The sequence below is a fragment of the Strix aluco genome, chromosome Z (genome assembly GCF_031877795.1).
Source record: "Strix aluco isolate bStrAlu1 chromosome Z, bStrAlu1.hap1, whole genome shotgun sequence".
NCBI lineage: Eukaryota > Metazoa > Chordata > Aves > Strigiformes > Strigidae > Strix > Strix aluco.
The window spans coordinates 87,017,656-87,045,245 of record NC_133971.1 but is presented as its reverse complement, the minus strand read 5'-3'; the positions used below and the strand labels follow the sequence as shown (position 1 = coordinate 87,045,245).

The 27,590-nt window shown below is 52.6% G+C and overlaps 1 protein-coding gene across 3 annotated transcripts in view; it reads right to left on the bottom strand.

Annotated features, from left to right (window-relative positions):
* The window catches only part of NOL6 (nucleolar protein 6), a 28,390-nt gene extending 1,903 nt beyond the window's left edge, over window positions 1-26,487 (bottom strand). Inside the window, exons 1-24 of one of the 3 annotated variants that reach the window (XM_074812806.1) lie at window positions 26,450-26,487; window positions 26,161-26,355; window positions 25,056-25,172; window positions 24,584-24,763; window positions 23,771-23,939; window positions 22,899-23,033; window positions 22,591-22,754; window positions 21,982-22,102; window positions 21,588-21,646; window positions 21,324-21,425; window positions 20,461-20,576; window positions 19,906-20,083; window positions 19,381-19,503; window positions 19,086-19,234; window positions 18,277-18,352; window positions 16,284-16,424; window positions 15,863-15,980; window positions 15,489-15,643; window positions 15,090-15,253; window positions 14,487-14,639; window positions 13,188-13,285; window positions 11,801-11,925; window positions 11,551-11,640; window positions 8,302-8,499 (exon numbers count right to left, since the gene is read on the bottom strand). In XM_074812806.1, coding sequence (XP_074668907.1) covers window positions 8,302-8,499; window positions 11,551-11,640; window positions 11,801-11,925; window positions 13,188-13,285; window positions 14,487-14,639; window positions 15,090-15,253; window positions 15,489-15,643; window positions 15,863-15,980; window positions 16,284-16,424; window positions 18,277-18,352; window positions 19,086-19,234; window positions 19,381-19,503; window positions 19,906-20,083; window positions 20,461-20,576; window positions 21,324-21,425; window positions 21,588-21,646; window positions 21,982-22,102; window positions 22,591-22,754; window positions 22,899-23,033; window positions 23,771-23,939; window positions 24,584-24,763; window positions 25,056-25,172; window positions 26,161-26,355; window positions 26,450-26,455 — 3,132 coding nt within the window. In that variant the 5' untranslated portion in view covers window positions 26,456-26,487. The other 2 variants (XM_074812807.1, XM_074812808.1) reach the window with 2 other exon arrangements.
* Window positions 26,488-27,590: the final 1,103 nt, after the last annotated feature.

Below are 27,590 nucleotides of genomic sequence, written 5' to 3'. Positions count from 1 at the left end.
CCCCCAGCCTTGATGGATACAGTGCACTGCCTCCAAGTTCTGCATGCAGACCTCATTGCTGACTACCTCTTGCTGCCCCAGAGAGCAGAAATATGATTCACCACCTCCCACAGACCTGCAAGAGCACCCAGAAAGCAGCATCCAGCTTTAGGACACTGAACCCCTTAGGTGACAACCATTGAGTGTTCCTCACTGTAGTCTCCCATCAACTTGATCTGGCACTACCAAGCTGTCCTATCCCAGCATCCAAGAGCGACGTCCGAGATTTCACAGTGCATCAGATGGCAAGAGGTTGGCCCTACCCAGCAGGCAATCCTGCCACAATATATTTCACTACCTATGGCAGCAAAGACAAACCACAGTCAAGGACCTTTTGCTGGAGGCCTGCATCTTGAGCTCTGCAATCTGTGCCAACAAGGTATCAAAAAACTCCTTCTTCCCCCAGGATAAACTCCATGCATTAAGTCAGCATGCAGCATCCCAAAAGGAAACATAACAGCAGAAATTTTAAGTAACACGAAGTCCTGTGAGGTGCAAAGAGACAAAATGCTCAATGGAGGCACTGCAGGAACCTGCCCTCCTTGCCCCTGTGTCAATGAGCAGCTCCTTTGGTGGTGCTGAGCAGTAGAGCTCAAAAAGAGATCTTGCATAAAGAGATGACTAAAGTCCACAGTCTGGTTTCCCCCAAGCCCACGCAAGCTGGATTCCCAGCGCTGCAAGGAGGCAAGGGGTGAGCACTGCAGCAGAAATAAAGAATGCTGTGTGCAACCAACTTTTTGAACCCTGAAGTCTGGCCCTACAGCTCAGCACCCAACACGCTGGTACCTAAAGATATGCACTCTGAGTGCAGCTGACCAAGACAGCCAAGAAACTGCTCCCTGACACTTGTTCATCTCAGTGGAGATTAACAACAGGCAATGGCACATGTTTACCCAGCCAAGCAAACAGCCCCCACATGACACATGGCCTCACTGGCTTTAGAGCAACTTACTGCAAGAAACGCAGACCCTCTACTCCCTCGTCAGCCTTCTCCCCCCTCCCCTTAGTTACCCCAGCTGCAACTTTGCCAGGGTCTTACAAAGAGAGGTCTCTGCTGCCACCATTGCATAATGAGGTTTTCATGGGGATGGGCGTGAAAAAAGATCAACATCAAAGGCAAGCTTGGAAGGGGTCATATACAGACATACCAGGATTACAGTAGGAGGATGAAAAAGGTGGACTGGGTTGGTATTACCCATGATCCCAAGGGGTGGAGTGGCATTTTAAGAGTAAAGACCTGATAAGCAGGAAGGGGTGGTGGTGTCTGCAACCTTCAGAGCCAGATTTATGAGTTCGGACTTGACCTATCACAAACAAAGGGTAACACAATTAGGCCATCAAGCTGGGAAGATCCTAAGACCTGCCAGCTCATCCCACTTCATGGGATCTTCACAGGGGCAAGGCTGGTCAAGGCACTATCTCACCAAACTGGCTAGGAAAACCACTGTCTAAAAATACATTGAGAAAGAGGCAACCTGCCCTGGCATTTCTCTGTTGAGAACGATGGGTTGCACTCAGAGCCCAGTCAACAGAGAAGACTTCTCCTTTTGCCAAAAGGCAAACAGCAGGAGAGGGGGAAAGCTCAAAGGGCAAGAAAACTCAGGGCACGCTGACTGCCAACGTGCCACTTTCCAAACCAAAGGGGAGCAGAGCATGTGAGAACCTGAAAAAGCTCTGCCACTCTACAGGGCAAGGTCTTGAGTGCCACACGATGCTCCATACGAGAAAGGTACTTTTTACAGGCATGTCTTGCTGGACAGGAGCCAGGAGCATTTGCAGGAAAGGAGCCCTCCCAGACTCACCTCATTTCCCAATAAAACCACTGTTCAGCCTGATACCCAGCACCTTTTTTCCAGACAGCAGGGAGCAGAGGGTAGATATTAAAAGGATGGCATCCAGTTCAAAATCCCCACAAAGGGCAACCTTCTGCACTTGTGTATTAGCCACCGCACTTCTGTTTGTACAGAGGGCTTGGGCAGTAAAGACAAACAGGGTTTGCCTCCCTTTCCACATCCCATGCTCCATGATCAGTGCCGCTGGGCTTGCCTGAGCCTGCAAACACCACCTTCAAGTGCAAGTTTAAGAGAAAAGGGAGAAAAGGCAGGGAGTGCATTTGAAGCCCTACTCCTCAAGCTGCTCTTATCTTTGGTTGCAATTCAGCTTTAAAGGCCCAGGGAAAGCCCCCATGCTCAGGAGGATCCTTGCCATCAGCAAAACCTACAGCTGGTTCCCATCTCACAGGGGCACAGGGGACCTGCAAGCTCGGGGCTGTGACTCAGATGAGCTTAATAGTCTGGGGAAGGGGTACACGGCACCTGGAAGAAGATTAGCTCAAGGTCTGTAAGGAGCCATCTGCGTTGTTCAAATGATAGGATGGAGAACAGTGGTGAGTAAAACAATACCCTGATCTAAAAATGGGATTACTGGATTAAGCAGCTCAGGCTGAAGCATGGATTTTGCAATGACATAAGCGCTCATCACTAGTTAAGCAACTACATTATTGTTGTTTAGGGGTGGGGTTTTTTGACTTAACCATTTTTCCACCCATTTTTTCCATGCTCCTACTTACACCCAGAGATCAGGCCCATTGCAACACATCTGCTGGAAAAAGAGGAGCTGTTTCGGGAGGTCTCTGCACCCAAAATGTGCCTAGCAGCTCTTCCTCATGCAGTTCAAGTGGCAAATGCATCAACCAACATTAGTTCAGTGCTTAGAACATTTTAAGTGCTCTCAGCAAGGAACCTACCAGTATAAAACCCTATTAAAGCTACTTACTTCCAATAAATTACTACATCTGTGGTTAACACTTTAAGGTCCTTGTCATCCTACTTGACCTGCCCTGTTGCTCACAGGTTACGTGACACAGACAGAGCCTTCCCCCATGCCCAAACTGAGCAACAAGCACTGTCGAGAAAACCAGGCTGCAGTTACTCCTCTGTTAGAGAGGTTTTAAAAGACACAAGAAACCTGGGCATTAGGTTTGGGATTCAGCTGATAAAAGCCATTTCAAACTACTCAAATTTTTCCACTTCCGACTCCCTCATCGGAGCCACATGTGCATCCTTGTCCCAAGAGTTTGGGGCAGCAGCAAAGAAGTATGGCAAAGAAAAAAGCTACCCATGTTCTCCTGGCTCCGTTAGCAAACATGCCTTGTCCATCAATCCACCAAACCATCTGAGATTAAAGTCTTCCATCACTTCCTATGGGACAAATCCTACAGGACCTCTGGGAAGGCATTACCAACAGAAGAAATGCAGCCACAAGTACCCTGTCAGCTCACCTAAGGAGCACATCAGGCTGATGCCTCGCTAAGCACACACGTGCCCATATGTGTACACACACATGGGCATCCACCCCCAACCCTGGGCACTATGCTAAGGGTCACATAGCTGCTCTGCAGCTGTAAGAGCGGGTAATTTCCTGCCACCTCTGCCCCTCTGAAGGGGTAGAACCAGACAGGAAGGTTTTCTCCATGCTACACAAGCCCACAGTTTTTTCAGTTTGTCAATGCCCATCTGGAGTCACCACAGGAGTCAGCCCTGTCAGTCAAAACAGGAAGGGAGCAGTCTGCCTGAAAAGATTTCACCAGTTCAAGCTACATCCCGTAACCACAGCTTATAAATTGTAAAAGACTAAGAATTTTTAGTATCATTAATTCCTTCCTAACATGCAGTAGCAAGATACACATTCCTACACCATGGGAGGAAGAAAGGAAAGGGCTGAAAGTCTTCCAGATAGGTCTTGTCTGAAGGTGCAAGAAATGTAAAACATTGCTTTAGAGGGAAGGATGTTTACACTAAAGCAAGAAACATCATCCTGCTCAAGATGGGCAGCTCCTCTGTCACGAGCTCTTCCACAGGCATGTGCAGCCAGAGAAAACTAAATCTCAGTGAAAGAGAGCACTTCACATCCAGTGACCTAGTGAGACCAAAGACCCAGTAAGAAATATTAGGTCTTTTAACAGCCATTATAGACATGCTGATGGACATGGCACAGACAGCTTCATCTGATTTTCCCCACCATGAGAGAACAGCTCTGGACCTCAGGGAGATGACCAGAACCTCTGGGCTTCGTGAGCTCCTGAATGCGTGCAGACAGGCACAACAAGCATATCAAGTCCTGTGTCTTCTGGATCGTCTCCCAAGTCCAGAGGGCAGCCAAGCAACCCTGGAGCAAAAGCTGTACTGACCAAGCCTTCCCACATCATGCTGCCAGCAAACGGCTGGGGGTGGCTCAACCGCCACCACAACACAGACCAGCAGTCACAATGGAGATCCAGTGGGAACCTTGTTTGAGATACTTAAAACTTAATTTAGGCTTGCTGGAGAATCCCTGCCAGGGCACAACCCAGGGTTTGCTTGCTGAGGTACTTGGGACTGTCAGGGAGGCTGCTGATGGGCTGAAGCTCCAGGGAAGCCCTCTCTGCATGGCGTCTGGTACCTGCTTTCCCTCAAAAGCATGTGTCTGCAAAGCTTTCTCATCTGGACAGACTCCCAGAACAGGCCTTTTCTATCAGATCTGTCCTGGAATTGAAGAATTTGCTGTCTGAAATCCACAACCAGCCTTTCATCTCTACCCAGAGCCTCCCAGGCACCAGAGCAACTCAATCAGACCAGCTCCTGCAGCACATCTCCTTGGAGCAGGAGAAATTAAAGCAGTCAGGACTCAACACCTCCCCTCCTTTCATTTTCTCCTCTGATTAGGCTTCTTGGGGAAGGCACACATCAATCCTTCGGCTCCAGAGTACTCCTGCTTTGCTAACCCCTTTGATCTGAGAAGAACAGGGACCTCTCAGAAGCAAACAGGTTGGACAAGAGAAGAGTGGGTCTCCTGGTTACTGGGCCAAGGACACTGGGGAAGATGCTACTTCCTGTCCCTGTCAACTCAATCAGTATGTCCAGGCATTTAAATCCCTTTTTCACATGGGAAGCTCAGAAAAGGGCCAGTGTTTCTTTTCTACACCCAGAAGAGAACAAAATCTCACAGTATTGCTGCGTGGCAGATGTCTTCCTTTGTTCCTATAACCCCACCATGGCTGCACTGTCAGCCTCAGCTACGACCCTGTTGCTCAATTCTGTCGTTTGTGCTGTTAAGGGAGAGCAAATTACTCTTGAGTCAAAGCCAGTCAGTCCTGCGTCCAAGCGCCTTCTCATCCAAAATATATCCTAAAGATTCACTGCTGTCACCACACTCTTTTCCGGCACCACCTTCTTGCTGCGTTTGGATCACCCCTGGGGCTCCCAGACTGACGGATGAGGAGGTGAATGCCACTTAAAGCAACAAAAGCCAGGGGAGGAAAAATACAAGGGTGTTAGAGAGGCTACCAACCAAAGCTAGGTCAACGCACGAAGCTGATGCAAAGGTCTTGCCTTTAGGCAAGAATATTGGTACATGGATACACGAAGCCAGATGATTTCTGGTGGAGTAGTTTCTACTGACAGCTCAGCATCGCCTGCTTGCTAGTGACCCTGCAGTGAGTGCAAAGTCAGCTTTTGAGGCCTTCCAACACGCATGGACATGGCTAAGTTATCTGAGAGCAGGTGCAGCATCACCTCTGTGATGCTTCCAGGAGAAGAAACACCTGTTTGCCTAGAAGGAGATATTCATCAGTGCCTTCAGGTCTGCCTGCTACTGATCTGGAAGCTACAAGAGACAAGTGAACTGGTAGTACAAGATACCTCCAATAGGACAGCCACAAGGGAACGCAGCCATACCTACCTCAGAGCCTTCAAGAGGAGGAAAAGCCCTCCAGACAGAAATGCCAGAGCAGATTTCAGGCTCACTATCCCATAGCTCACTCTTCAGAGAAAGCTGTGACCAGTTCCTACTCTGTTCCCTCTTAAGCATTCTCAGGTCAAAGAACAGGAAACACCAAATGATCCCAACACTGCTTTCAATGAGGCAGCATGATCTCTGCTCATATCCATTCTTCTTCTTTGGGATGTTATGACCACCTGTAATCTGTAACCCAGCCAAACCCTATTTCAAGTCTGTGTGTCTCTGTATTAGAGGAAACAGGCAGTAAAAATTTAGACAGCTTGGAAGTCACTATTGACTGGACCAATTAAGTCATAATTGCTTAAAGGATAATGAAAACTGCTTTCCAGGGAAGTCTCTCCTGCACCTTTCACTTCTGGAGCCATTTGCTGACACCAAGTTGACTAGAAGCACAAAAACATCCTATAAAGTGCAACACACCCTGCGAGTTTCCTGACTGACTGCCTCAATATATAGCCAGATTTGCTGCAAGCAGTTAAGAGCCTCTCCAAGGAGCCAGCTCTCCTGATAGGCTCGTCCAGTAGTCTCCAGTACTTCTTCGAGCTAGAAGTCAGCTTCCTGCCAGGTCTCCATGAGGATTGCCTAGCCCTGACCCCTTCAGAGACACAGAGGCTCTGGTCCCATGCATACAGACACCTCCAGCACCTTGGTGGCAGCTGTAAAACACTCTGTTCAGCTTTAACCCCCACTTCCAGCATGGGGTGGAGAAGGATTTCAGGCTTAAGAAACGCTATTTCCTACCCATATCTATGCCTCCTGGTTGAGGTTTCATGGCAGCAGGTCAAATCCTCACCATTTAGGGAATAAAAAGAGAGGGGCTGGTCTTGATACTCATCCTCAGATGGAAAGACACCAGGAAAGAGAGTGAAATAGAGAACATCTCCCCGTCGCTATGCTTCCTGCTCCCTTTTAAGTCTTGTGAAGGGTGCTTCTCTCCTTCCTTCTTGCATATTCCGGACCACAAGAAATCCCCCAGTGCTCTCTACAATGTGTCTGCAGGACCTCCAGCTTCTCAACCACCTTCCTTCTCAAAGACAGGAGAGCACTGGGCACCTCCTCTCCCCCATGTCCTTCCAGCTAAAGCAGCAGTGCTACTTGCAGGGAAATTGTGGACAATTTTGAGGTCTTCCTCAATTTAAAGAGGCCTTGCGTGCATCCCTGTGTCTCACTTCCTCACCCCCTAAGACTGTCCCAACCTGCTGTGGGTGACAGGAGGACTGAGCTTGCACCTTGCTAGACCTGGCAGCCACAGCAGATTCCCATGGGCAGAGTTCATCACGCAGCACAGCTGGCAGGCAGCTTGGGAGGTAACAGGACTGTGCCCAGGGTGAGGAAACCTTCAAAGAAACCCTTGCATGTTTTCGTTGCCCACCTCCTAAGCTGCCTGTGTTAAAGTGAAAGGGAAGCTTGAACTGAAAGGGCCCAGCGTCTTCCAGACTGAACTGGAGTTTCAATTCAGGCACATCTTTCACAATGGTGGCCAAACACTGGGACAGGGAGGTAGGAAATCTCCATGCCTGGACAATCAGATTCAACAGGACTGGGTTTTGCATAGCCTGCTCTAATGTCAAAGCTGGCTCTGCCCTGACAGGGGAACAGAGTTGGAGATCTCCACCAAAGCCAACCTACAATTCCTGCAGCAGCTCTGATACTGCTCACAGGACTTCTGTGGGTAAGTGATGATGGTACTTGAAAGTCAAGCCAGGTTTTGAAAAAAGAGCATCACAGCCCCACCTCTCTGCACACTAACATTTAACTCAGATATCACACGTGAAGTTAGGAAGGGCCAAAGAGGCAGAGGCTGCACATCTGCAAAGCACTGGCTGTCCAGATCCAGTGTGGATCACTGCTGGCACCCAGCATCCTGCATACCTCCCCAGCTTGCTGAGGCTTTGGCATGGCCACACAGTGGAAGTGAACAGGGTTGATGACTTCGGATACTGATGTTCTCCATATACCCACATTACCAGCTTCCTCTGCAGTTATGCATGTAACCAGACCCAAAGGAACTGTCCTGTGACCAATATTCAGTCTCTATGGCTCACACAACCACTCGCCTAACAGCAGGAGCCCTACTGGTACCATGGATTCCTATACACACACACAACCCCCCAAGAAAACAGCGGTCCATCATGCACCCCAGATGCGCAAGAAGCCAAGAAGCCATGAAAAGTCAATTAACTAACTAGAGACAAATGACTTAAAGATATTTCTGCACTGAAATAGAATATTCTTCAGCAAAAGCCCCAGGAGCTTTGTATCTGAGGTCATTCTCACATCAGCAGCATTCCCATTTCCATGAAACAGGTGGTGTATTCACCAAGTCTTCTGCTGAAGAAGTGATTTCAAAGAGCGACAATCCCATGCAAAATACATAAAGATGTCACCAAGTAGGTCCTGCAGTAGCAGGCAACCTAAATGCCAGAAGGCCATTTAGGCCCCCTTATGCAGGCCCCCTGTGCCTTCCCAACGGGCTGTGCTTACTCTCAGCTCCTGGAGGTAGCACTGTACAGGGTCATAATCCACCACAGGAAAGAGGATCTTCACTGAAGTGCTGTTCTTCACCACACCCCGGGAAAACGACTTTAGTGGCCGGTCCACACTCTCCAGATGACGAGGAATCTGAGTTGGATTCAGGTGGATTAGGACATCATAGAATTCCAAAGGAGGGCGGAAGACCATCTGCAGAGAGAAAAGACCAGTGCTACTCAATATAGAACACAGGAAAGCAGAAGAGATGGGAGAGATTTCCAAAGTCCTTGCTTGAATTCTTATTCCCTTCTATTTAGAAAGACAAAATGTTTGTGAGATTAATGTCAGAAGTTTTCCAAAACATCCATAGGAAAAACATGGCTGTGGTGAAGCCATGAGAAGCTCTAGCCCTTACTGGCCTTCTCATTCCCTCTGGGCTGAGACACATCCCTGTTCCAGCATGGGCTCTCCTCATGTCAGAAGGATGTGACCCTCACTCCCCCACACCCCATGCAAGTGCTGTAACAAGGACTCTGTCAAGAGCAAGCTGGTTCCGCCATGGTGATCTGGTGGATAGGCTAAACGATCTCTGGACCTCCAAAGTGCACCAGCAAGGAACACTTGACTGCCACAGCCCAACTGTACAGCAAGATCAACACTTAGAGAGGGAGCTGCTCCCTACCCACATCAGATGTCTAGCCAGAAGCACTACACTCTCCACCCTATTGGTTTCCCAGGTCAGCAGAAAAATCTAACCGCTGTCCCCAGGACTCAGGGATGGTCCCTGGAGAAGAGCCTTCCACAGGACCAAGGTGGTCCTCCCCAGCCCTGACCACAGAGTGCACAATAGTGGGGTGGGCAGTCACAGAATCATCTAGGTTGGAAAAGACCTTGAAGATCATCTAGTCCAACCATTAACCTAACACTGACAGTTCTCAACTATACCATATCCCTCAGCGCTACATCAACCCAACTCTTAAACACCTCCAGGGATGGGGACTCCACCACTGCCCTGGGCAGCCCATTCCAACGCCTAACTACCCGTTCTGTAAAGAAATGCTTCCTAATATCCAGTCTAAACCTTTTCTGGTGCAACTTGAGGCCATTACCTCTTGTCCTATCACTTGTTACTTGGTTAAAGAGACTCATCCCCAGCTCTCTGCAACCTCCTTTCAGGTAGCTGTAGAGGTGATGAGGTCTCCCCTCAGCCTCCTCTTCTCCAGACTAAACAACCCCAGTTCCCTCAGCTGCTCCTCATACGACCTGTGCTCCAGACCCTTCACCAGCTTCGTTGCCCTTCTCTGGACACGCTCGAGTAATTCAATGTCCTTTTTGTAGTGAGGGGCCCAAAAGGGGCCCAGTCGAGAGAGGGAGAGATGGTGAGCTGAAACAGGTAACTGCACCACATGTGGCAAGGTCCCAGAACAAAGAGGGCAGTCAAGAAGCTAACAAGAGACGAATGACACCCAGGGGACACAAGGAGCTGTGTAATAATGGGACTGTCCCGTCTGTCCAACAGGAGTTGCCCCAGAGGGCAGCAGCATCTTCCATCAAGCAGACAGAGTGAGAGCAAGCCCCGTTAATGGAGGGGAGCAATCCCACACACATAAATATTTAGACAGGCAGGATTTGGCACTGTGGATGCAGCTGTATTAAAATGGAAAAAACTTAAAACCATGTGTATGTTTTCACAAAATAAATGATACAGAGACATGAACGGAGGCGTGGGACACTGCCCAACTTGGTGCTGGCAGAAAAGCCACTGCTCGGAGCTGGTTTACAGCCAGGCTGGGGAGAACACACATGAAGAACAACAGTGACCAGCACCGAGTTCCAGCTCTGATCCACGCAGACCCTCTTTCCCACCCAGCTGACCAAGTCCATGGCTTATTGTAGCCCCCATGGGAGCAAGGAAACAGAGCTCACAAACCCACGTCTGAATCTGCGTGAGAATGGACACGTCCACAAGTGACCCAAATGCAAAGACAAAAAAAACCTCGGAGCACACTCTTAGATACATAGGAAGAGAAGTCAACTCCAGGTTGCACTGGAAAGGCTTTTCTGTCCTTGCCACCCCAAGCTTTGCTTACAAATAGATTAGCAGCCCTGGAAACAGCATCACATGTTTATCCCTAACGAACATGACAGGCCTGGGAGGACGCTGGTATGGACCAGAGGGATACCCTGGGGAAGGGAAAGGATCTCACTGCAGTGGCCAAGAGGAGGGGAGAGGGAAGGAGGACTGAGGAGGCTGAGTCAAGGTGTTGGGAGGATGTTATGGACAGGCGATGGCTCATTTCGGGAGCTAACCACTCCCAGCTCACACTGCACCTCTTGAATTTCAGTCTTGGGTCCGCATGGTGACTGCAGCACACCAGGCACGTCTCAGGCGTACACAGCATCTCATCCCTTCACAGCCCTGTAACGCACACTGCTACCACCTCCAGCAGACCTCACCCCTGTAATACTTCCAGCACAAAATGCAGCAGAACTGAAAGCAGTGTCAATAAATCCCTTTTATATTGCCTAGGCAGAAAAAAAAAAAATGCTATATGGGGTGGGGTGTGTGTTTCTAATGTGAATCTGTCATATGTAACCACTGTTTGGTTCTCTGGTCCTCTCAGCTTGAACTGCCTACTTGGTACATCAACAATCTCCCCTCCAAAACACACTATCTCCCTTGCAAGGGCAAATAAATGCATCTACACCTCCTAGGTCCATTTCAGTAATAGATGTTTTAACTTAAAAAATAAAATCACTGAGAAAGTGAAGAGGGTTAAACTATATACGGCCTTGTTCCTCCACTCAAACCAAAATAACATCTTCCTAAAGTGCCTGTTGGCATCCTACCAAAACCTCCACCACCCTAGGCTTGGTAAGACTTGAGCACAAACCAGATTTGCACATCACCAAGACAGAGTCTCCCAGAGGAGCCATTTGTTCCAGCCACAGACACACGACTGATTCAGCACAGGAACACTGCGGGTTTGCTCACGTCCCAGGGAAACCAGAATACAAAATAAATTTGTCCTAATCAGTGATATTTCACCTCAAGTTTCTATGCAGAGCTGGGTCCCCCAGAAACAGGGTAGCACAGTGGGGCACTAGCCTCCACGCTCCCATCCTCGCTGCTCTTCATCCCAGGGCAACCACGCATGGCCACAGCCTGAATCCTACTAACACACCCCAGTGATCATCACTGAAGACCAGTATGCTTTGCCAGAGCCTGAAAACGCCTGCGCTGGCACCCCAGAGGCCTACCTTCACATCCTGGCCGTTGAGCGGGTCCATGAGCTGCTCCTCCACAGCACGGAGAGACTCTGAGGCCAGCACGAGAAGGCGCTGCAGGATCTGGGGAGGAAAGAAAGCCAGATGGTGAAACTCGGCAGTCCTGGATGTAGCAGGGACCCCGCTCATGCATGGGGCTGTCAGAGCTGGCTCCAGCACCGGGAGCAGGAAACTGCCCCAACCTGGCAGCCACCACAGGACAAGGACAGAGGACCCAGCTCACCTGCGCTGAGGGTTGTTCTTGGGTCCACATGGAGCTCCACTGGTCTTTTGGGGTGGCGATGAACATGACAGGGAGGCGAGAGCGAGCAGCCACAAACCTGTTCTTGATCTCTGTGCAGTCAGCGTCTGGAGAAGGCAGGCAAGATGGGTGAGATCCACATCCACAGCTTTCCGGCCTCCTCGCCCATGTATTGCAGCCCAGAAAAGGGTAGTACAACAGGCTTTATCCTCTCCCACCCTCTGATCCCACAGTCCACGTGCAACCATAGCTCCATCGCGTTGGACTTGCTCTGCTCTCACGCTTCCCTCGGCATCCGCCTGCGGGAAGTTTTGTAGACAGGCTGCAGGGCTAGATGGACCTTTGCTTTAAACCCACCCAGGTGGGCCCAGACATGGCAGGCACTGGGACTGACACAGGCTGGGAACTCACATTATAACCTGACGACAGAGTTTGTACCCAAAGAGTTTGTTGATTTTTTTTTTTTCCCCCCCTTAAGTGGGTAAAAAAATAGGTCTTTGGCCAAAACCAATTCCCACTGAATTCATTAAAAAAAGCTGCAGGGTAGAAAAATATCAGTTTCCAAAACCCAATTCTCTCCCAAGCAGTTTTACCTCTTTTTATAAATCAGCTTTAAAAGCTGGGTGTAGGTATCTCCCCCTCCCCAGAACCACACAAAGACAATTCCGTGGTCTCTTCTGGCTCCTTGGGAAAGATGGCACATATCCAAAAGACAATCAACAGATAAAATACAAGGAAGAGGGCAAGACTGCATGTCCTCTTGGATGTGCCAACGCACTCCTTTAGAAACCAGAGACCTTTACCAGGAAATTCTTAAGGCTCAGGAGGTAACAAAACCTGGAGGACTGCAGGCCTTTTCTCTTGCAGAGAAATCAGGGACTAGCAGATCATCTCCATGATCTCAGTAGCACAGTGGGGTTCTCAAAGCAGCAGGAGGCTTTGAAGCTTGCCTTTCAAGAGCCCAGCTGCTCTGCTCTCCCAGCACAACCGAAGGTTTGGTCCCCAAGAGCCAGGGCAAAGCCTCAAGCAAAAACACCAGCTGCGAAGGAGCAGAGGGCTTCAAAGACACCACCACATCCAACACCACCTAGGCTCATCACAGATTTCAGCGAGACCAAAAGCAGCAGAGCATCACCACCAAAATCCATCTCTTCATGCAGGGGCAGGGGAAAAAAAACACCATGCCACAACCAAACCAATTCTGAAGCCACGTTAGGCACAGCAGAGCAGCAATAAGAGAGTGGAAAATCTCATTTCTCCTGCTAGAAGCTGTGACGCCTCCATGTATCCAAGATCCTTGGAGCCAGGCACTGACCAAGGAGGGCTCAAGACCCTCATGCCGTGGCTCTCCTGCATGCTGCCTGCTCACCTGTAAGGCCAGCATTCAGGTTGACAATCAGAGGGTTGTTTTTCCAGTCGAAGGTTGCCAGCAAGTCAAGGAAGCGCAGGAACCCCACTTGGGGAGAGCTGCAGGCAAGACAAAACAGTTCAACACTGGCATTTGGTCCCCTGGCAGCAAGAGAGGCTGTGCTTCGGGGTGACTTACTGATGCCCAGCTCACACACAGACCAAGGGATGTTCATAGTGGGAAAGGGAAGTCCAGGACAAGCGTGAGGAACTTCTCCTTCTCTGAATTCCCAGAGAAAATCCTTCCCCCTTGTTCCTCCCTCCCCAAGTGAAAGAAACCAACAGAAAGTTAAACATTGCCCCTGGTTGCCCCATCTCCTGACGCTCACCCCACCCAGACTCCTGGGGTTGGAGCAAAGGGGAGGTGGAGAGAGAGCTGCTTCCATCTCTGCAGCAGCTCTGAACACCAGCCAAGTTCCCACTGTGCCTCTTCCCCTGCAACACAACACACATGAGAAGCCAGACAGCTGGGAAAATGGGGCTCCTACTAGTAGGATATTTTAGGAGACAGGAAAGCATTCTAGGCATCAGGCTGTTACTCCGGATACTTTCAGGAAGGAAACTGGACCCTGAGTACAGGGCAGAGTAGCCTTTTGGCTCCACACAGAGCAAAACCACTCCCTTTAAGTTCAATTCACTCCCTCTGGGCCACATCCCATCCACCTGCCAGGGGCCAGCAAATAACTGGCTCCACAGGATTATTCATCAGCTGACCTCTTGCCCTTCCCTCTGGAATCCTCTCCAGGAGTAACAGAGGTTGCAGCTCCTAGCAGTGTCATAAAATCCCTCCCGGGGAATCCAGGAGCCCCAGTGTGCTGCTAGTCACAATGCAGTCCTCACCTCTGCTTCTCCTGGCCATCATCCCCAGGATGAGGTGCCCCACCAGTCCTTGAGAAGGCACAAGAAAACCACAGTTGTGCCGCCAGCACCCAGAAGCCACAAGGACGCTTGCTCCCATCCTTACCTGCTTCCCCACTTTCTTTGCAGCACACAGGGTAGGGGAAGCCACAGCCCCACAGCGTCAAACATCACCATTTCCTCCAGCCAGCCACTCTCAACAGGGCTTGAGACAGCATTGTGGCAGCACAGAGGGCTCATGCTCCCTGCTGCGCACACTCCCAGCACCTCCTGCCCTAGCAGCATCCCATCCCTCCATGTCAGTGTCCTGGTTTAGCTAGGATAGGGTTAATAGTCCACCACAGTCAGGTAAGGAAAAAAGCACTAAATCCCCATCAGGCCAGCCCAGGCTCCTCATCCTCACCTGGGTGGCGTGAAAGGGGCTGGGTGGAGGAAGAGAAATGCCACAAGGAGATCCACACACTCCTCAGAGATGTTGTTGCTCAGGAGCTGGGCGCTGACCCAGCGCTTGGCCAGCCGGCAAGTGCTGCCAAAGACAGGGTGCTGCTGCTGGAGCCTGCAAGGAGGGAGACAAGCCACTGCTTAACCCACACACCCCAGGACCCAAAAACGGCCTTCTGGCATTTGGCAAGAGAGAGAAGACAGGCAAAAATCTGCCAGGAACATGTGCACAGTATCACAGGCACAGGGCACTCTCTGCAGGTGTTAAGATTTTGGGGGAATGAAGGGGAAATGCTGCCACATGCTCCTCTCTAACCATGCTGCTCTTTGTCATGTCTCCCCATACCTGTTACCTCGATATGACAACAGGAACAACTGGTGCTACCCCCACCCATATTTGTCCCTCCATCCTCCTGCAGAGCTTCTCACATGGTGGGCTGAAGGGCCACTTCTCACAGTGAGGCTCTCTCCTCACCATCACCTTCCAACATCCAAGGGCACCTTCACACTGGCTTCCAGCCACGTCCCATACCCTGGCCCCCCAGGCACCACCCACCTCACCTACCCATGCAGGGAGCTGGTTAGATAGGGCAAATGCAACGTCTCCAGCTCCAGCTGCCGAGACTCCTCTGTGTCCTGGTACTTCAGCATCCCTTCTGGGGTGACCACTTCCTTCAAAATCAGGGTCTCCCGGTGATAGGCTACTTGGAGACGGAAAACATAGCCATCCTGAGATGGGAGCAGAACATGAAGTCAGGCTTGGTAGTAACATAAACAGGCTAGTATGCTATGCTGCACCTCAGGACACAACAGCAGCAACCTGGAATCAGCACAGTCTCACCATGACCCTTCCTAAGCTCACCATCCAAATCTTGGTTTTCTCCAGTGGGACCACTGCCACAGCCCCCCACATGCCTCCCTGGTAACAAGTCATGTTTGGAGAAGGTCCCCATCCCCCCCCTACCTTGTACACATCAGTGTGGGTGACTGCAGGTCTGCAAACCAGCTGGTGCTGTTGCTGGAGGAGCTCAGCCAGCTGGAGGTGGAAAGCCGCCTTGATGCGCTTGATGGCTCCTTTGTCCTGCGGCCACTGGCCACTGCCTTCCATGTGGCAGACAACTGGGGGAAAAGGGACAGCAGGAGGCCAGTGAGCCCCGCACAGAAATGAGCTGTTGGATGGGTGTGGCTGGGACTAGAGGTTACAGCAAAAGAGCAGGAGGAGCTGGAGCTCTGCTCCTGCCTGCAGCACACCAGTGCAGCAGTAATGGAGCCAGCATCGCTGCCTGCTTCTGCTTCCCCCCACCAAATGATCTCCTACTCACATCTCTCCCCACTTACTCTTCAAAGGGGCTATGTAGGCTGGGCAGGGCTTCTCCTCCAAGGGAAGCAGCAAGTGCTTGGTCCTGATTCGGTTATAGGAGGAATAAATTGGCTTCATGGGAATGGGAGGGAAGACCTGGGAGAGAACAGCAACTATGGACTGAGAACAGGAAGCACAAACTGTGGAGCACCACACACCTCTTCACCCCAAACCTCCTGCCCCAGCAAAGCCCTCCAGCACAGAGGGCTTAGCCAACTTGTGCACAGTCAGCCCGAGGGACAGGGCAACAAAGAACAGGAACCACATCGCCTTGCCCCACGGGCTCTCAAGAGCCACAAAAGCAGAGAGTGACTAATTTTCTCTGTCCCCCCTCACCCCAGGGCATCCCCCCAGCTCCCTGCAGACCCCCATGCGTGGGCCACGCCCAGGAATACTCACGTCCGTGTACCGGAGGGCCGGATGGACACCCTGCACAGCCGTCACCGTCAGCGGCAGCCCCTTCAGGTTCCAAAGCTTGCGGCTCAGGTCATCATAGGAGCAGACAACACTGACCATGGCCTCCTCACCTGTACCTGACACCTGTGGACACACAGAGAGCCTCTCCATTCACCTCTCTGCTCCTGCGTGGGCACTCACCTCACCTCCCTCTCAGACTGGCACTGAAGCCAAGCTCCAAGGAACCAGCACTGCCACCCCAAGGAGCAGCTTCTGGCAAGAGCACTAAGAAAAACAGGGAGGTGAGAGAGAGGGGGAAGACAAGGGCAAGACTGTCTGCAGCTCCCCAGCAGCCACAAGCATCCTGGAGGCTGCATTTCAAGTGGCAAGTGAAATTATTTCCTGTGCAAGACATTAAGGCAGCACCAAGAGCTATACTGCCAGCATTCTCCCCAAGAAGGGAGAAAATAAGAGTGATTTGGAAATGAACAGATCACAAACTGGCAAAGTGAGAGCTCTGCTAGTGCCTCCCCACGTTACTGCGATGCCAATAGAGGCAGCAGTGGACAAAAACCTGCACCAACTACATCCTTAGCCAAGACAGAGCTGTGAAGCATGGCAAAAGCAAAGACAGAAAATATCCAGAGCATTGTGGGAGCTCTGGGGAAGACAGACGAGAAGCACTGAAAGGAGAACTGCTGCTGCCCTTGCTGCTTCCATCTTCCCAGAGCACAGAAAGGAGCCTGAACGAGGAGGAGACATCACTGGCGCCAAACCACTCAGCTCAGATGCATTGAGCCGCACGCATCCGGCCAGCCTGGGCTTTCCAACAGAGCAGCAGCACCCTCTGCGGGGTGCACCACGAATGACAAACCCCGGTCCTGCCTGTCTCTAGAGCTGGCTGCACCATCCATCTTCCATCATTCCTTGACCACAGCAAGCTCCCTGGGCCAGCAAGCTCCCTGGGCTGCCTGCACACAGCTGGAGGAGCAGAGACAGACACCCCTATCCACCACTCCTCACACAACAGAGTTTCTCCTTCGTTCCTCAATGACTGGCAACAATCAGACTTCTCAATGCCCCTCAGGCTCCAGGAAAGTGCATCCCCTCTCAGTGTGGAGTTTATCAGCCCTGCTCACACCCGACTAGCTTGCAGGGACACAGTGCACACAGATTTTGCTGCCTCACCACACAACAGGCTGTACAAACTAGCAATCTCATCCCAAATGTGACATGCAGCTCTGCCCAGACTGCAACTGGTCCTGGCACAGAAGATTCTTCCAATCAGATTTGCTTTCCTTTGCTCTTAAAAGGGGAAACAATTTCCTCCTCCATCCAACAACCAGGTAAAAAGCTGGTTTTACCAAAGACCAGCAAAATAGTGCCAAAGTGCTCATGGTTCATCTCCAGGCTTTAATTTTACAAGCTGGAGAGCAGAAGTAGGGAGAGGCACATTCCTCAGCTCTAACATGCATCTTTTTCTGTCTCAAAGGGACATTTCTTTGTTTCAACTGCACATTCAGCTGGAGCACTAAGTAGGGCTTTGGTGAGCATGATCTAGCACTTTGCACCATGATGGGTAAGATCCTTCTCCTGGGCTTCCAGCTGGATGTACTGGATGAACACACAGAAGTGTCTGGCCCGTGTCCTGAAGGATGTAGGACCTGAGAGGTTCAGCTGGAGGAGCACCAGACAGTGATATATCCTCAGACGATGTGGACATAGCAGACACAAGCAGAGAGAGGCCATTGGGATGCCTGCAGGGGAAAATGGGGGGTGGGGGCTGACAGAGCAAGAGGACTTCAGCAGCTATGCCTTGGTTGACATGAAAGGCTTGGCAGATCCAAGGAGAGCACCGTGCTGCTTGCCCTCGCTGCCTTCTCTTGGCAACGACACAGCTGCCTCAGGGTCACAAAGCTAAAATGACCTCCCTGTAGCCTTCCCCATACCTCCCTTCCTTGAGAACACCACAGCCCCACTGGAGGAACAATCATACCTCTTGTCCAGTCCTGATCACAGACTCCAGCAGGGCTCCCATGTAGCAGATGGAGGATTCAGGAATGTCTGCATGACTTCATGGAAGAAAACAACAGAGAATTAGTTATGACATGCCAACCCACCCATCCTGACACTGCATGCTGCGCCCACAGGCAAGGGTCAGCCCAAGGATGAGGAACCCCTCCATACAAGAAGGTCATGGTGAGAAGACCAATCTCTCTATGTTTCTCCCATGCCCAAGTTATCCACACAAAGCGGCCCAGCAACTCATGCAGCTTCACAGGATTCAAAGTCACCAACGTACAACCTTTCCTCACAAGACCCCTCCTCGAGTCAGGATAAAGAGGCCCAGGCCACCCCTTCATCCTGTGCAAGAGGGTCTCTTTTTTGACAGAAGGTATAAACTGCTAAAGGAAGGCTTTCCAATGCTGTAGGGAAACACAACCTTGTGAACCACTGCAGGGTCTCACAGGATTTCATGAAACATCCTGCAAGGTACAGACAGCTTCTCTTCCAGTTCTGCCAACAGTTAGTGTCCCAACATCCCACCTGCATGCAAGGGCAGGACCATGCTGCCTCCTTGACCTTAGCATTACCATCAGCAGAAGCTACAGCACCATGTGCTTGCCCTCCTCAAGTCTTGGTGGGCATCAGGACAACTGAAATGACTTCCAGATTTCACAAAGCCAAAACGACCCACAACATCCCACAAAACTGACAATGGGGTTACCAGGGACATGGCACGAGCAGTGACCCCCCACATAGCCACGGGTCCCCCAGCCTCAGCTGCTGCTCAGTGCGACTTACAGCTTCAGCAGGTGCTTGACGATCTGCTCAGGAATTAGGCGTTTCTGGTAGACTGTGTCTGCCTCCCACACCACTGCCTCGCAGATACTGCCATCCTGGAACCGCCGCAGCTCTGATTTCTCCCCCCAAAAGGTCCTGAAGTCCAGGGCCTGCAGGGGTACATTGGCCAAGCCAGGCCAGGGACAGATCATCACTGGGACCTGCCGAACCACTCCCATGACCATCAGCCACCTGCAACCACAGCATGGCACCAGCTCTGCTACACCCTACTCAGCACAAGCAAGGCTCCCCTCACCTCAGGGTGATCGGCCTGTGGTCCCTTCTCCAGTAAGCTGGCAGCAAACTCGGGGACAAAGAGGAGCCCAAACATCAGGGGCCCAACATCCTTGTGTTTTGGGGGCTCAGCATCAATCGGCCACTGTGGGAAAATGGGGAACATGAAGCACAAGGAGAGATGAGGATGCTGGAGCAGCAGCTGCTTGGATATTGGGCTGTTAGATGAACCTCCTGCTACATGCTCTCAGGTGCCCGGACAAGCACAGGCAGGGAAAGCCTCATTTAATAGGTCTCCCTGATGAGAAAACCAGTTGTCTTCACCCTGCCCCATTACTGGGCCAGGACTTCTGCCCAGACCAAGCCTCCCAGCTGCACCCCACACCCCAGTGCAGTGCCTCAGGTCCTGTATTCCCCACAAAGGGGACAGGCCTGTCTCCTCTCCCAGTGAGAAAAGATCCCCTCCCCATGCCTCGCCGTCCCACGAGGGACACACAAGACCCCCATGTGCTGCGAAGGATGCAGTGTCATTGCCAAGCTGCATTACCTCGGGGATCTCGGGCAAGGAGTGAGCCACAAGCAGCGCTCTCCCAGCCAGCCCACGGGCCAGCAGTGACACAATGAAGGGAAGGGCTGCAGCCACGTAGTTCCCACCCCTATCCATCAGCTCGTTCAGCAGCTGCATCTTCTTGCAGGCACCCTGCAGCTTGGAGACATGTTTCAGGCTACAAGAGAAGGAAATAAGCCGGTCACCCACCTCTGCTACCAAATCCTTTCTGAGATATATGCTAGAGGACAGATAAGTGGTGAGCTGAGGGTTCTGGTGCAGGATGGAGGCTACAAGAAGCACTGCACTTTGGCATCTCAGAATGCACCACAGGAGATGCTAGTCCTTGGGACAGTCACCACTCCCAAAGGCTAAAGCACTGCCCTCCTCCTCGAGAGAAGCTCTCTAGACAGTAAAAGCAGAATGGCCAAATGCAAGAGGCACCATCATCTACCTCAGAGCTAGCAGGGCCACCTCCCACGACCCCAGTCCAAAGTCAAAAGCAGTCTCTGAACAGGCACCTCAGCATTACCCCACCAGCACAGCGAGACTCACTGGAAGACATGGTCAAAGGCTCTGAGCATGGGCTTCGCAGTCATGAGCAGCACCTGAAAGCCATCCACCATCCGATCATCCAGGATTTCCATGGAGCGCTTGGCTTCGAACTGGACCTGAGCAAGGAGACAAGACAGAACAAGAGCATGAATGGGAGTGGAGAAAGAAAGCAAATACCTCCAGCAGTGGTCACCAATGCTCCCCCATCAACCACGGACACCCCAGCTCCATGGTCACCAGGAGACTCCGATCCCAGACAGCCTCTGTCCTCAGGCTGAAGCTGAGTCACCAACAGCTGTTGCTGCTGGCCAGACAGTCCTTCCTTGATACCCCTGCCATCAGGGTGGTTTTTTTCTGCTCCAAAACAGTTACTTCTGTCAAACAGCTCCTTGGCTTCACCCTAAGGTGCCCACAGAGAGGAAAACAACTTTCCTCCATCATTCAAGCAAGACAGGTAAGGCAGCAGTACATCTGTAGGAAAATAACGAAAGACTAGCAAGGAGGATGGTAAACACACTCCAGTGACTTGCAGCTGGGGTGTCAAAAAACACATATATCACACTACTTGACTATCTACTTGACAAGTAGAACATCTGTGTTGAGGTAACAAGAATAAATTTACTCTTTGCATTACATCTATGGTTTTGTGGTTGTTCCTGCATCCTGTCTGTGTCATCTCACACAACATCCAAGTCTCAAAATTCACTTCTGAGCTTCAGAGCTGGAAGTTAAAAGCTTAAAAAGCAACACTGAACCCCCTCCCCACATCCAACGTCCTCCTCCAAGACATCTAACCACCCTCTGCCTGCCTCAGCACACTCCTAAGACAGCATCTCAGGATGCCATCACAACCTGCTTGGTACCTGGTGGTATTTGCTGGCAGTCATATCAGCACAGAGGTTCACCAGCCCAGAGGGATCCACAAAGACCACTTCAAACGCCTGGTGGAAGTCATCCAGGACAGGCTGGAAGAGCAAACATGATCCTCAGTGTCATGGTGCAGCACAGACACCAGGGCAACACCACCTTGTTGCCATCTGACAACCCTGTAACAGGCACATCCCTGCCCAGGCAGTGCTGGCAGCGCAGCCAGACACAGGCACAAGCGCCAGCAGAGAGTTGCTTACCAGGGAGGCATCCGCATCCTTCGCTAGGCTGATCCCTGTCACACTCAGGTCAGTGGTGGCTGTGGGCAGACAGGAAGGAACAAGTCACAGCACCATCCACATCTCCTCCATTGGTGACAGTGCTATCTGCATGTCAATACCACCATGATCTCGCAACAGGGCTACAAAGCAATGCTGGCCTCTGCCTTGTGATGGGACCTACCCACTCCTCTGCTAGCTGCTCCATCCAGCCCTGCTCTGCTGCCTCATCCCCTCCTGTCCATCCCACCCACAGGGTCTCAGCATCAGAGAGAGAAAAGCAAAAATTCCCCCTTCCCGCACTGTGTTCAGACTTCATGCAGAGGCTTTGCTGACACCAGCCTTTCCCTGCCCAGAGAGGCTCCTGGAAACTCACCCAGGAACTGCAGGGTGCTCCTCAGTACCTGGTACCCACTCATCATCTTGACAATCTTGCGTTTCATCAGCAGGTAGGCAACCAGCATGGAGGCCAAGAAGCCACTGAAGCTACCCAAGCCCTGTGAAAACAGAGGGCTGAGTCAATAAGAGCTCAACAAGGCACCATGAGCCCCACAGCCCACCCCACGACTGCTTCTGGCCTCTGTCACCACCACCAGGGCATCCTCCAAGCCCCAATCCCACCAGAAAGACGTTGGAGCAAAGCTCTGTAGTATGAGCAGAGATATGGATCCCCTTGCAGGAAGGCAACCCCTCAAAGTTCTTTGGGAAATGCAATGAAATTCCAAAAGGAAAAAAAACCAAAATCACCACACCATTCCAGGGATCTCAAAAAAGCACAACTGTCTGGTACACATAGACTCATTGCAACCCACAGGATATGACAGAGCTCCTTGAAACCTGGCACAGCATAAACCAGAGTCACAAGCCCACCACACCACCCACCAAGACCAAAACACCACCTTTCCACACCTAGGGAGGGAGAGCAGGCCAAAGGCAGGTTAGTCAGGCAAGCAGAGCCTGCCAGGTCCCCTGGCACAGGACATACCTTGCTGAGCTGCCGCTGGTTCAGCCAAACTTTGAGAAGGGCCAGGCCATCCTTCATGCCTGGAAAGTCAGTGGCTGCGCTAGACAAGAACTGCAGGTGGGACAGCAGCACCGTGTCACAGAGGATGGAGTTGTTGTAGTGAGGGGTCGGGGGCTCAGTGGCTCCTGTGTGGGGAGATGACAGCACATTTGACCCAACCACAAACCTCCTGTTCACAGAAAAGGGCTGCAGCGAACCCACCTCCAGGCACTGGGTGCAGTCTCTGCCTGAACTGAGCAGCCTCATGTTCGCCTAGTCCCAGCCCCTACCTTCTTTGGGGGTGCTCTGCTCCATGAACCAGGCTGTCCGAACGTTGTTCTTGCTGGGATAGAAGCGGATGGGTTTGAAGAGACCCGGGGCAGGACAGGCGTGGAGTCGGACAGTGACCATCTTCTCATCCTTGCCTATAAGCACCAGGGGGTAGATGTGCAGGAGGAAGAGATGTCAGAGACCACCTTGAGAAAACAGGGAGCATCCCCACCTTGGGGAAAGTAAAAAGCTCCTTCCCAGCAGAGCTCAGCAGCAGCAGAAATCACCTCAGAGCACAGAGTGACCACATCCCAGAGCCAGCAGTAACCGTGAGGTCACACTGCTCATGTCCAAGTCTCATCTTCATCCCCACTGGCCAGTCTGGTGCCCCAGCACTCTCCCGCCTGCCCTGGCCTTGCCACACCACTGCCTGTCCCACACTCAAACCCGCTATCGCCTGGGGTCCGGAGAAAAAAGCTGCCCAGCAGCGCATGCCTCCCACGTCATCTCAGAGAAGAGCCAGGCCACACACAGTTGCCCAGGGAAGGCAAGAGGATGGCGGGGAGAGCATGGAGGAAGGACAGTACTAGACACAGACATGTTTTTGTACAGTCTGCTTTACTCCTGAAGTACCTACAGAGTGGGCCAGCCAGCAAGGCCAAGGCTGGGGAGCCTAGCCAAGATGCAGAGGGGGACTGGGAGGGGAAGAGACTTTGAGGACTAGGCCGTGTGTGGGCACTGAAGCTTCAAAATTTATCATCAATTGTGGTGCCAGCCCCAGGCTGACCCCTTTCCAAAGGGCCTGTTATACGGTATAAGACTACCACCACCACCCTCCACCTAACACCAGTACCCACCCACACCCCACACCAGAGCAAGGCTCAAGCGCTACCTTGAGGTCTCAGGAGCAGGATGGGTTTGAGATGGTTGCTGTGCATGTAGGCAAACTTCACACTCCCAAAGAGCTTCTCCTTAGAAAAGTGATGGGCGATGTGGGCCAGGTACAGAGCTCTCTTCCGGTGGTAGCGTTGGTTCAGATTGTCTTTGTCCTGGAAGATTTCCTGGGAAAAGAGGGACGTGGCAGTCTCACCTCACCTGCCTGCAGAGCCCGGTTCAGCCCGAGGCACTACACCACCTACCACTCTCCCTGGCCCCACAGACAGCCCTATCTCAGCTGTGTGGCTACAGCCCCAAGGGGCTCCAAGTCGGTCAGGAGCACTACACTGCTGCTGGCTCACCAGGCTCTAGGATCACTGGAGACAGAGAGACATGCAGCTAAACAGTGTGTTGTTTCATCTCAAACCCAGTTAGAGCAAGCCTAGGCAGGAAGGGGAGGGAGCTCTAGGGGGGTAACAGCCTGCAGACATCACCCTCCCTGTAATACAGTCTTGGGAACCGGAGCAGAAGTGCAGTGGGGTACAAAGTTGGACAGCACCTGCCTTCACATCAACGTGGAAGAGGTTCAGCCCAGACAGAGAGAAGGAAGATCCTCATGCGGAGCTAAAATCAAAGCAGCTGCAAGCTCTGATAGAGCAAGCGGTGAGACTGCACTCCTCAGCTCCTCATGGGAGTCACCACACTGCACATCCAGATGCTGTAACCTCATTCAGGAATGGAGAGGACAAGGCGGGGGCTGTGGGGGACAGGAGGGGAGGGGGCTCAGCCAGGCCCCAGGCCACTCAGCAGCAGGCATGGCCAGACTCACCCGCGGCATGGTCACCGCTACATCCACGTTGATCTCCGGCTTAATGCAGGTGCCCAGCAGGTAGCTGCCCACCACCTTCAGCTCAGTCGGGGGCACAAAGCGGAATCTCCCCTTCACACTGAATGGCACCTGCAGGAATGGGACCTTCACACCCCTGGGGAGCCAGGCCTGGTCAGTGAGCTGGAAACAGACGGGACACAAAAAAAAAAAAAAAAAAAAAAAAAAAATCACTCTAAGCACCACCAACAGCAGATGTGCAGGGATCAGGACCCCTCTGCCCACACAGCTGCAGGTGCCTGCACCCAGGGCTTAAAGACAGAGTGTTACCCTCTCCCTTCCAAGATAAAGCATAGTAGTATTTTTTCAGTCCCTAAGGCAGACAGTCCATGAGGACCACTGCTTGCACAGCAACAGCAGAGCCTGCTCCATACAGGGCTCTTGCCACCACCTCCTCCATCCCTCTGGAACGTACTTCAGTTTCTGGGGTATCTGGGATGGCACTCAGCAGGCTGTTAATTTCATGGAGGAAGGCATCAATCTTCTTCTTCTTCGTCTCCTTCAATGTCACCTCCTTCAGAAGCTCTTCGATCTGCAGGGGGAAAGGGGAGCATCAAAGGCAGTTGCAACACCAGAACTGCTCCTGCCTTTTACCTTGTCCTCCAGCACCAACCACGAGCCTGGTGAAGAGGGCAGCAGGTTTGCTGAAGAACACACCTGTGCCTCTCCACAAACCCTGCCTGGAGCTGGGAGTCCACTCAGTCCACAGGCAGAAGGATAACACAGCTTCTGACATCTCCTGTGAAGGGCTGGATGGCAATCAACTCCATCCCACCAGCTTCTGTGTGAGGTCCAGCCACAAAAAAACTGGTGTGATTCACAGAAGCACAGCTCTCAGATAGGCTTTTTGCACGACAGAGTATCAGCTGCAGGAAACAACAATGCAGGTTCACAGCACGAACCAGGCCCTTGCCGCCAACACCAGCAGGTAGCCAGGAGATCAAAGCCACTCCTCACCAACATTAAAATGTTACAACCACCAGAAGCCATCTAGGAACCAGCCTGACCTCCCCCCAACACAGCTAGCTTTACCAGGACGTAAAAAAATCCTCCTGCCCCATCACAGAAGCTGATCAAAGACAGCAGTCAGACACAGCTGGTGATGTTACTTCCTCACCCCAGAGAGCAACAAATCTCCACAGGGAGGGATGCTTCCACCGTACTGCAGTTAAGTGCTGGAGAGGTTCAATTTTAATGGTGTAGAAGACACCCAGCGCCTGGCGCAGGGCAGTAATAGGAATTACTGTGGAAACATGCGTAATACGCTGGGTGCCTTGTAAAGCCTGTGCCTTCTGTCCCTGCCCCGTGCCCAGCTCCTGCAGCAGCGGCCGCTGCCTAGAGTTACCGGGTCAGGAGGGCTCAGGGGCCTGCCAGCGTCCGGGGGTCTCTTTCCCAGGCGGTTCCTGGGAAGCTCTGGGTCCAGGGTCCCTCTGCTCCTCCCCTCCCTCCTCAGTTTAGCCCCCAGCGGAGCAGAGCGCGGCCAACGGCGGCTCCCCGGGCCGGCGGGCCCCCCGGCTGACCTGCAGGCGGAGCAGGCTGGAGTGGAAGAGGTCCTCGGTCTCCTTCAGCTGGCTCAGCTCCTCGCTGGTCGGCGGCTTGTAGAGCTCGGCCCGGCTCAGCTTCGCCGGCTGCAGGGCCCCGGCCCCAGTCGGGGCGGCCCTCTTCCCGCCACGCGCCGCGCCCCTGGCGGGGGACTCCCGGCCCTGCGCAGAGCCCTGCGAGGAGAAGACAGCACGGCTCGACCCAGAGTCCCGCCGCAGGCGCCCTCGGGGCGCCGATCCCCCCTCCCCAAAGCCGCCGCCGCCTCACCGCCATGGCCGCCGCCGCCGCCGCACACGCGCGGACCCTGTCGCCACGTGCGGCTCCACGCACCCTGCTAGCCGCGGAGCGCCGCTCCCCATTGGCCGCCGCTTACCGGCGCGGGGCTTCTATTGGCTGCGCCGGCTGTGCCCCGCCTTCCCGCCCACGGAGACGAGCTCGCTTGAGCAGGGCTGGGAGGGCGTGCTTCCTCGCTTTGCGGCAGGTCGTGTTTGGAGCGGCGTGTTTTGCATCAGTTGTGTGTGCTTGACGGCAGCGCAGCTCCCGCCCCGCACGGCTCTGGGGAGGAGGAGGGGGGGGCGTGTCTCCCCGGGGTGGGGGTCGCTGCCCCTCGGGCTATCGCCGGGTACGGACCCAGGGTCGTCCCACTGAGGTGCCCTGTTTTGCCCTGCAGGCCGTCGGCTGGGCCCCTCCCCCCCCCCCCCGACCGCCTTGGACCTCCCCCTCGCTTGGCTGGGGTGGAGCCTGGAGCTGGATCGGCTGGCTGTCCAGGGCCAGACGGGCTGTAACCCAAATTCACAACCTTTAACCCCAAACTGCAGTTCTCGGGGCAGCCCGGTGTGGTTTTGCGTTCAGGCTGGCCGCACGTGGGTGCCACAAGCCGGTTCGGCCTGCAGGACAACATTACCCCGCTGGCCAGGGCCTACCTGTGGTGCCTCTTGGGGACCCTGATTTCAGCAGCACCACATACTTAACATCGTGTTCAAAAGGGACCTTAAAATAATTGGGGAGGCGGAGATGTAGTATATCGGAGGTTAATAAACATACCAGACTCCAGTTTTCAGTCTGGTGTGACTTTCTATCTAGACAAGGGGAAAATTTGGGGCTGTTTGAGGTTAGGTGAGTAACAAGGGCATGGTCTGGGCTCAGAGCAGCTGATGCCAGCTGTATATATACACATAGTAAAATAAGGTGCAGTTTGCACAATATGCACAATTCTGGCAAACAGCTGGCAAGTCATCCCTCTCCAGTTTTGAGCCTCAGGTGGCTGCGTGTGCCTTCTGGCATGAGGATTTTAGAACTACCCTGAATTACTTGGATGTTTTCAAGACACACCATGTCCTGCACCCAGAAAAGAACTTTATTTTCCAAAGCAGCCAGGCTGGAAGCGGCACGGTCGGGTTGATCCTGG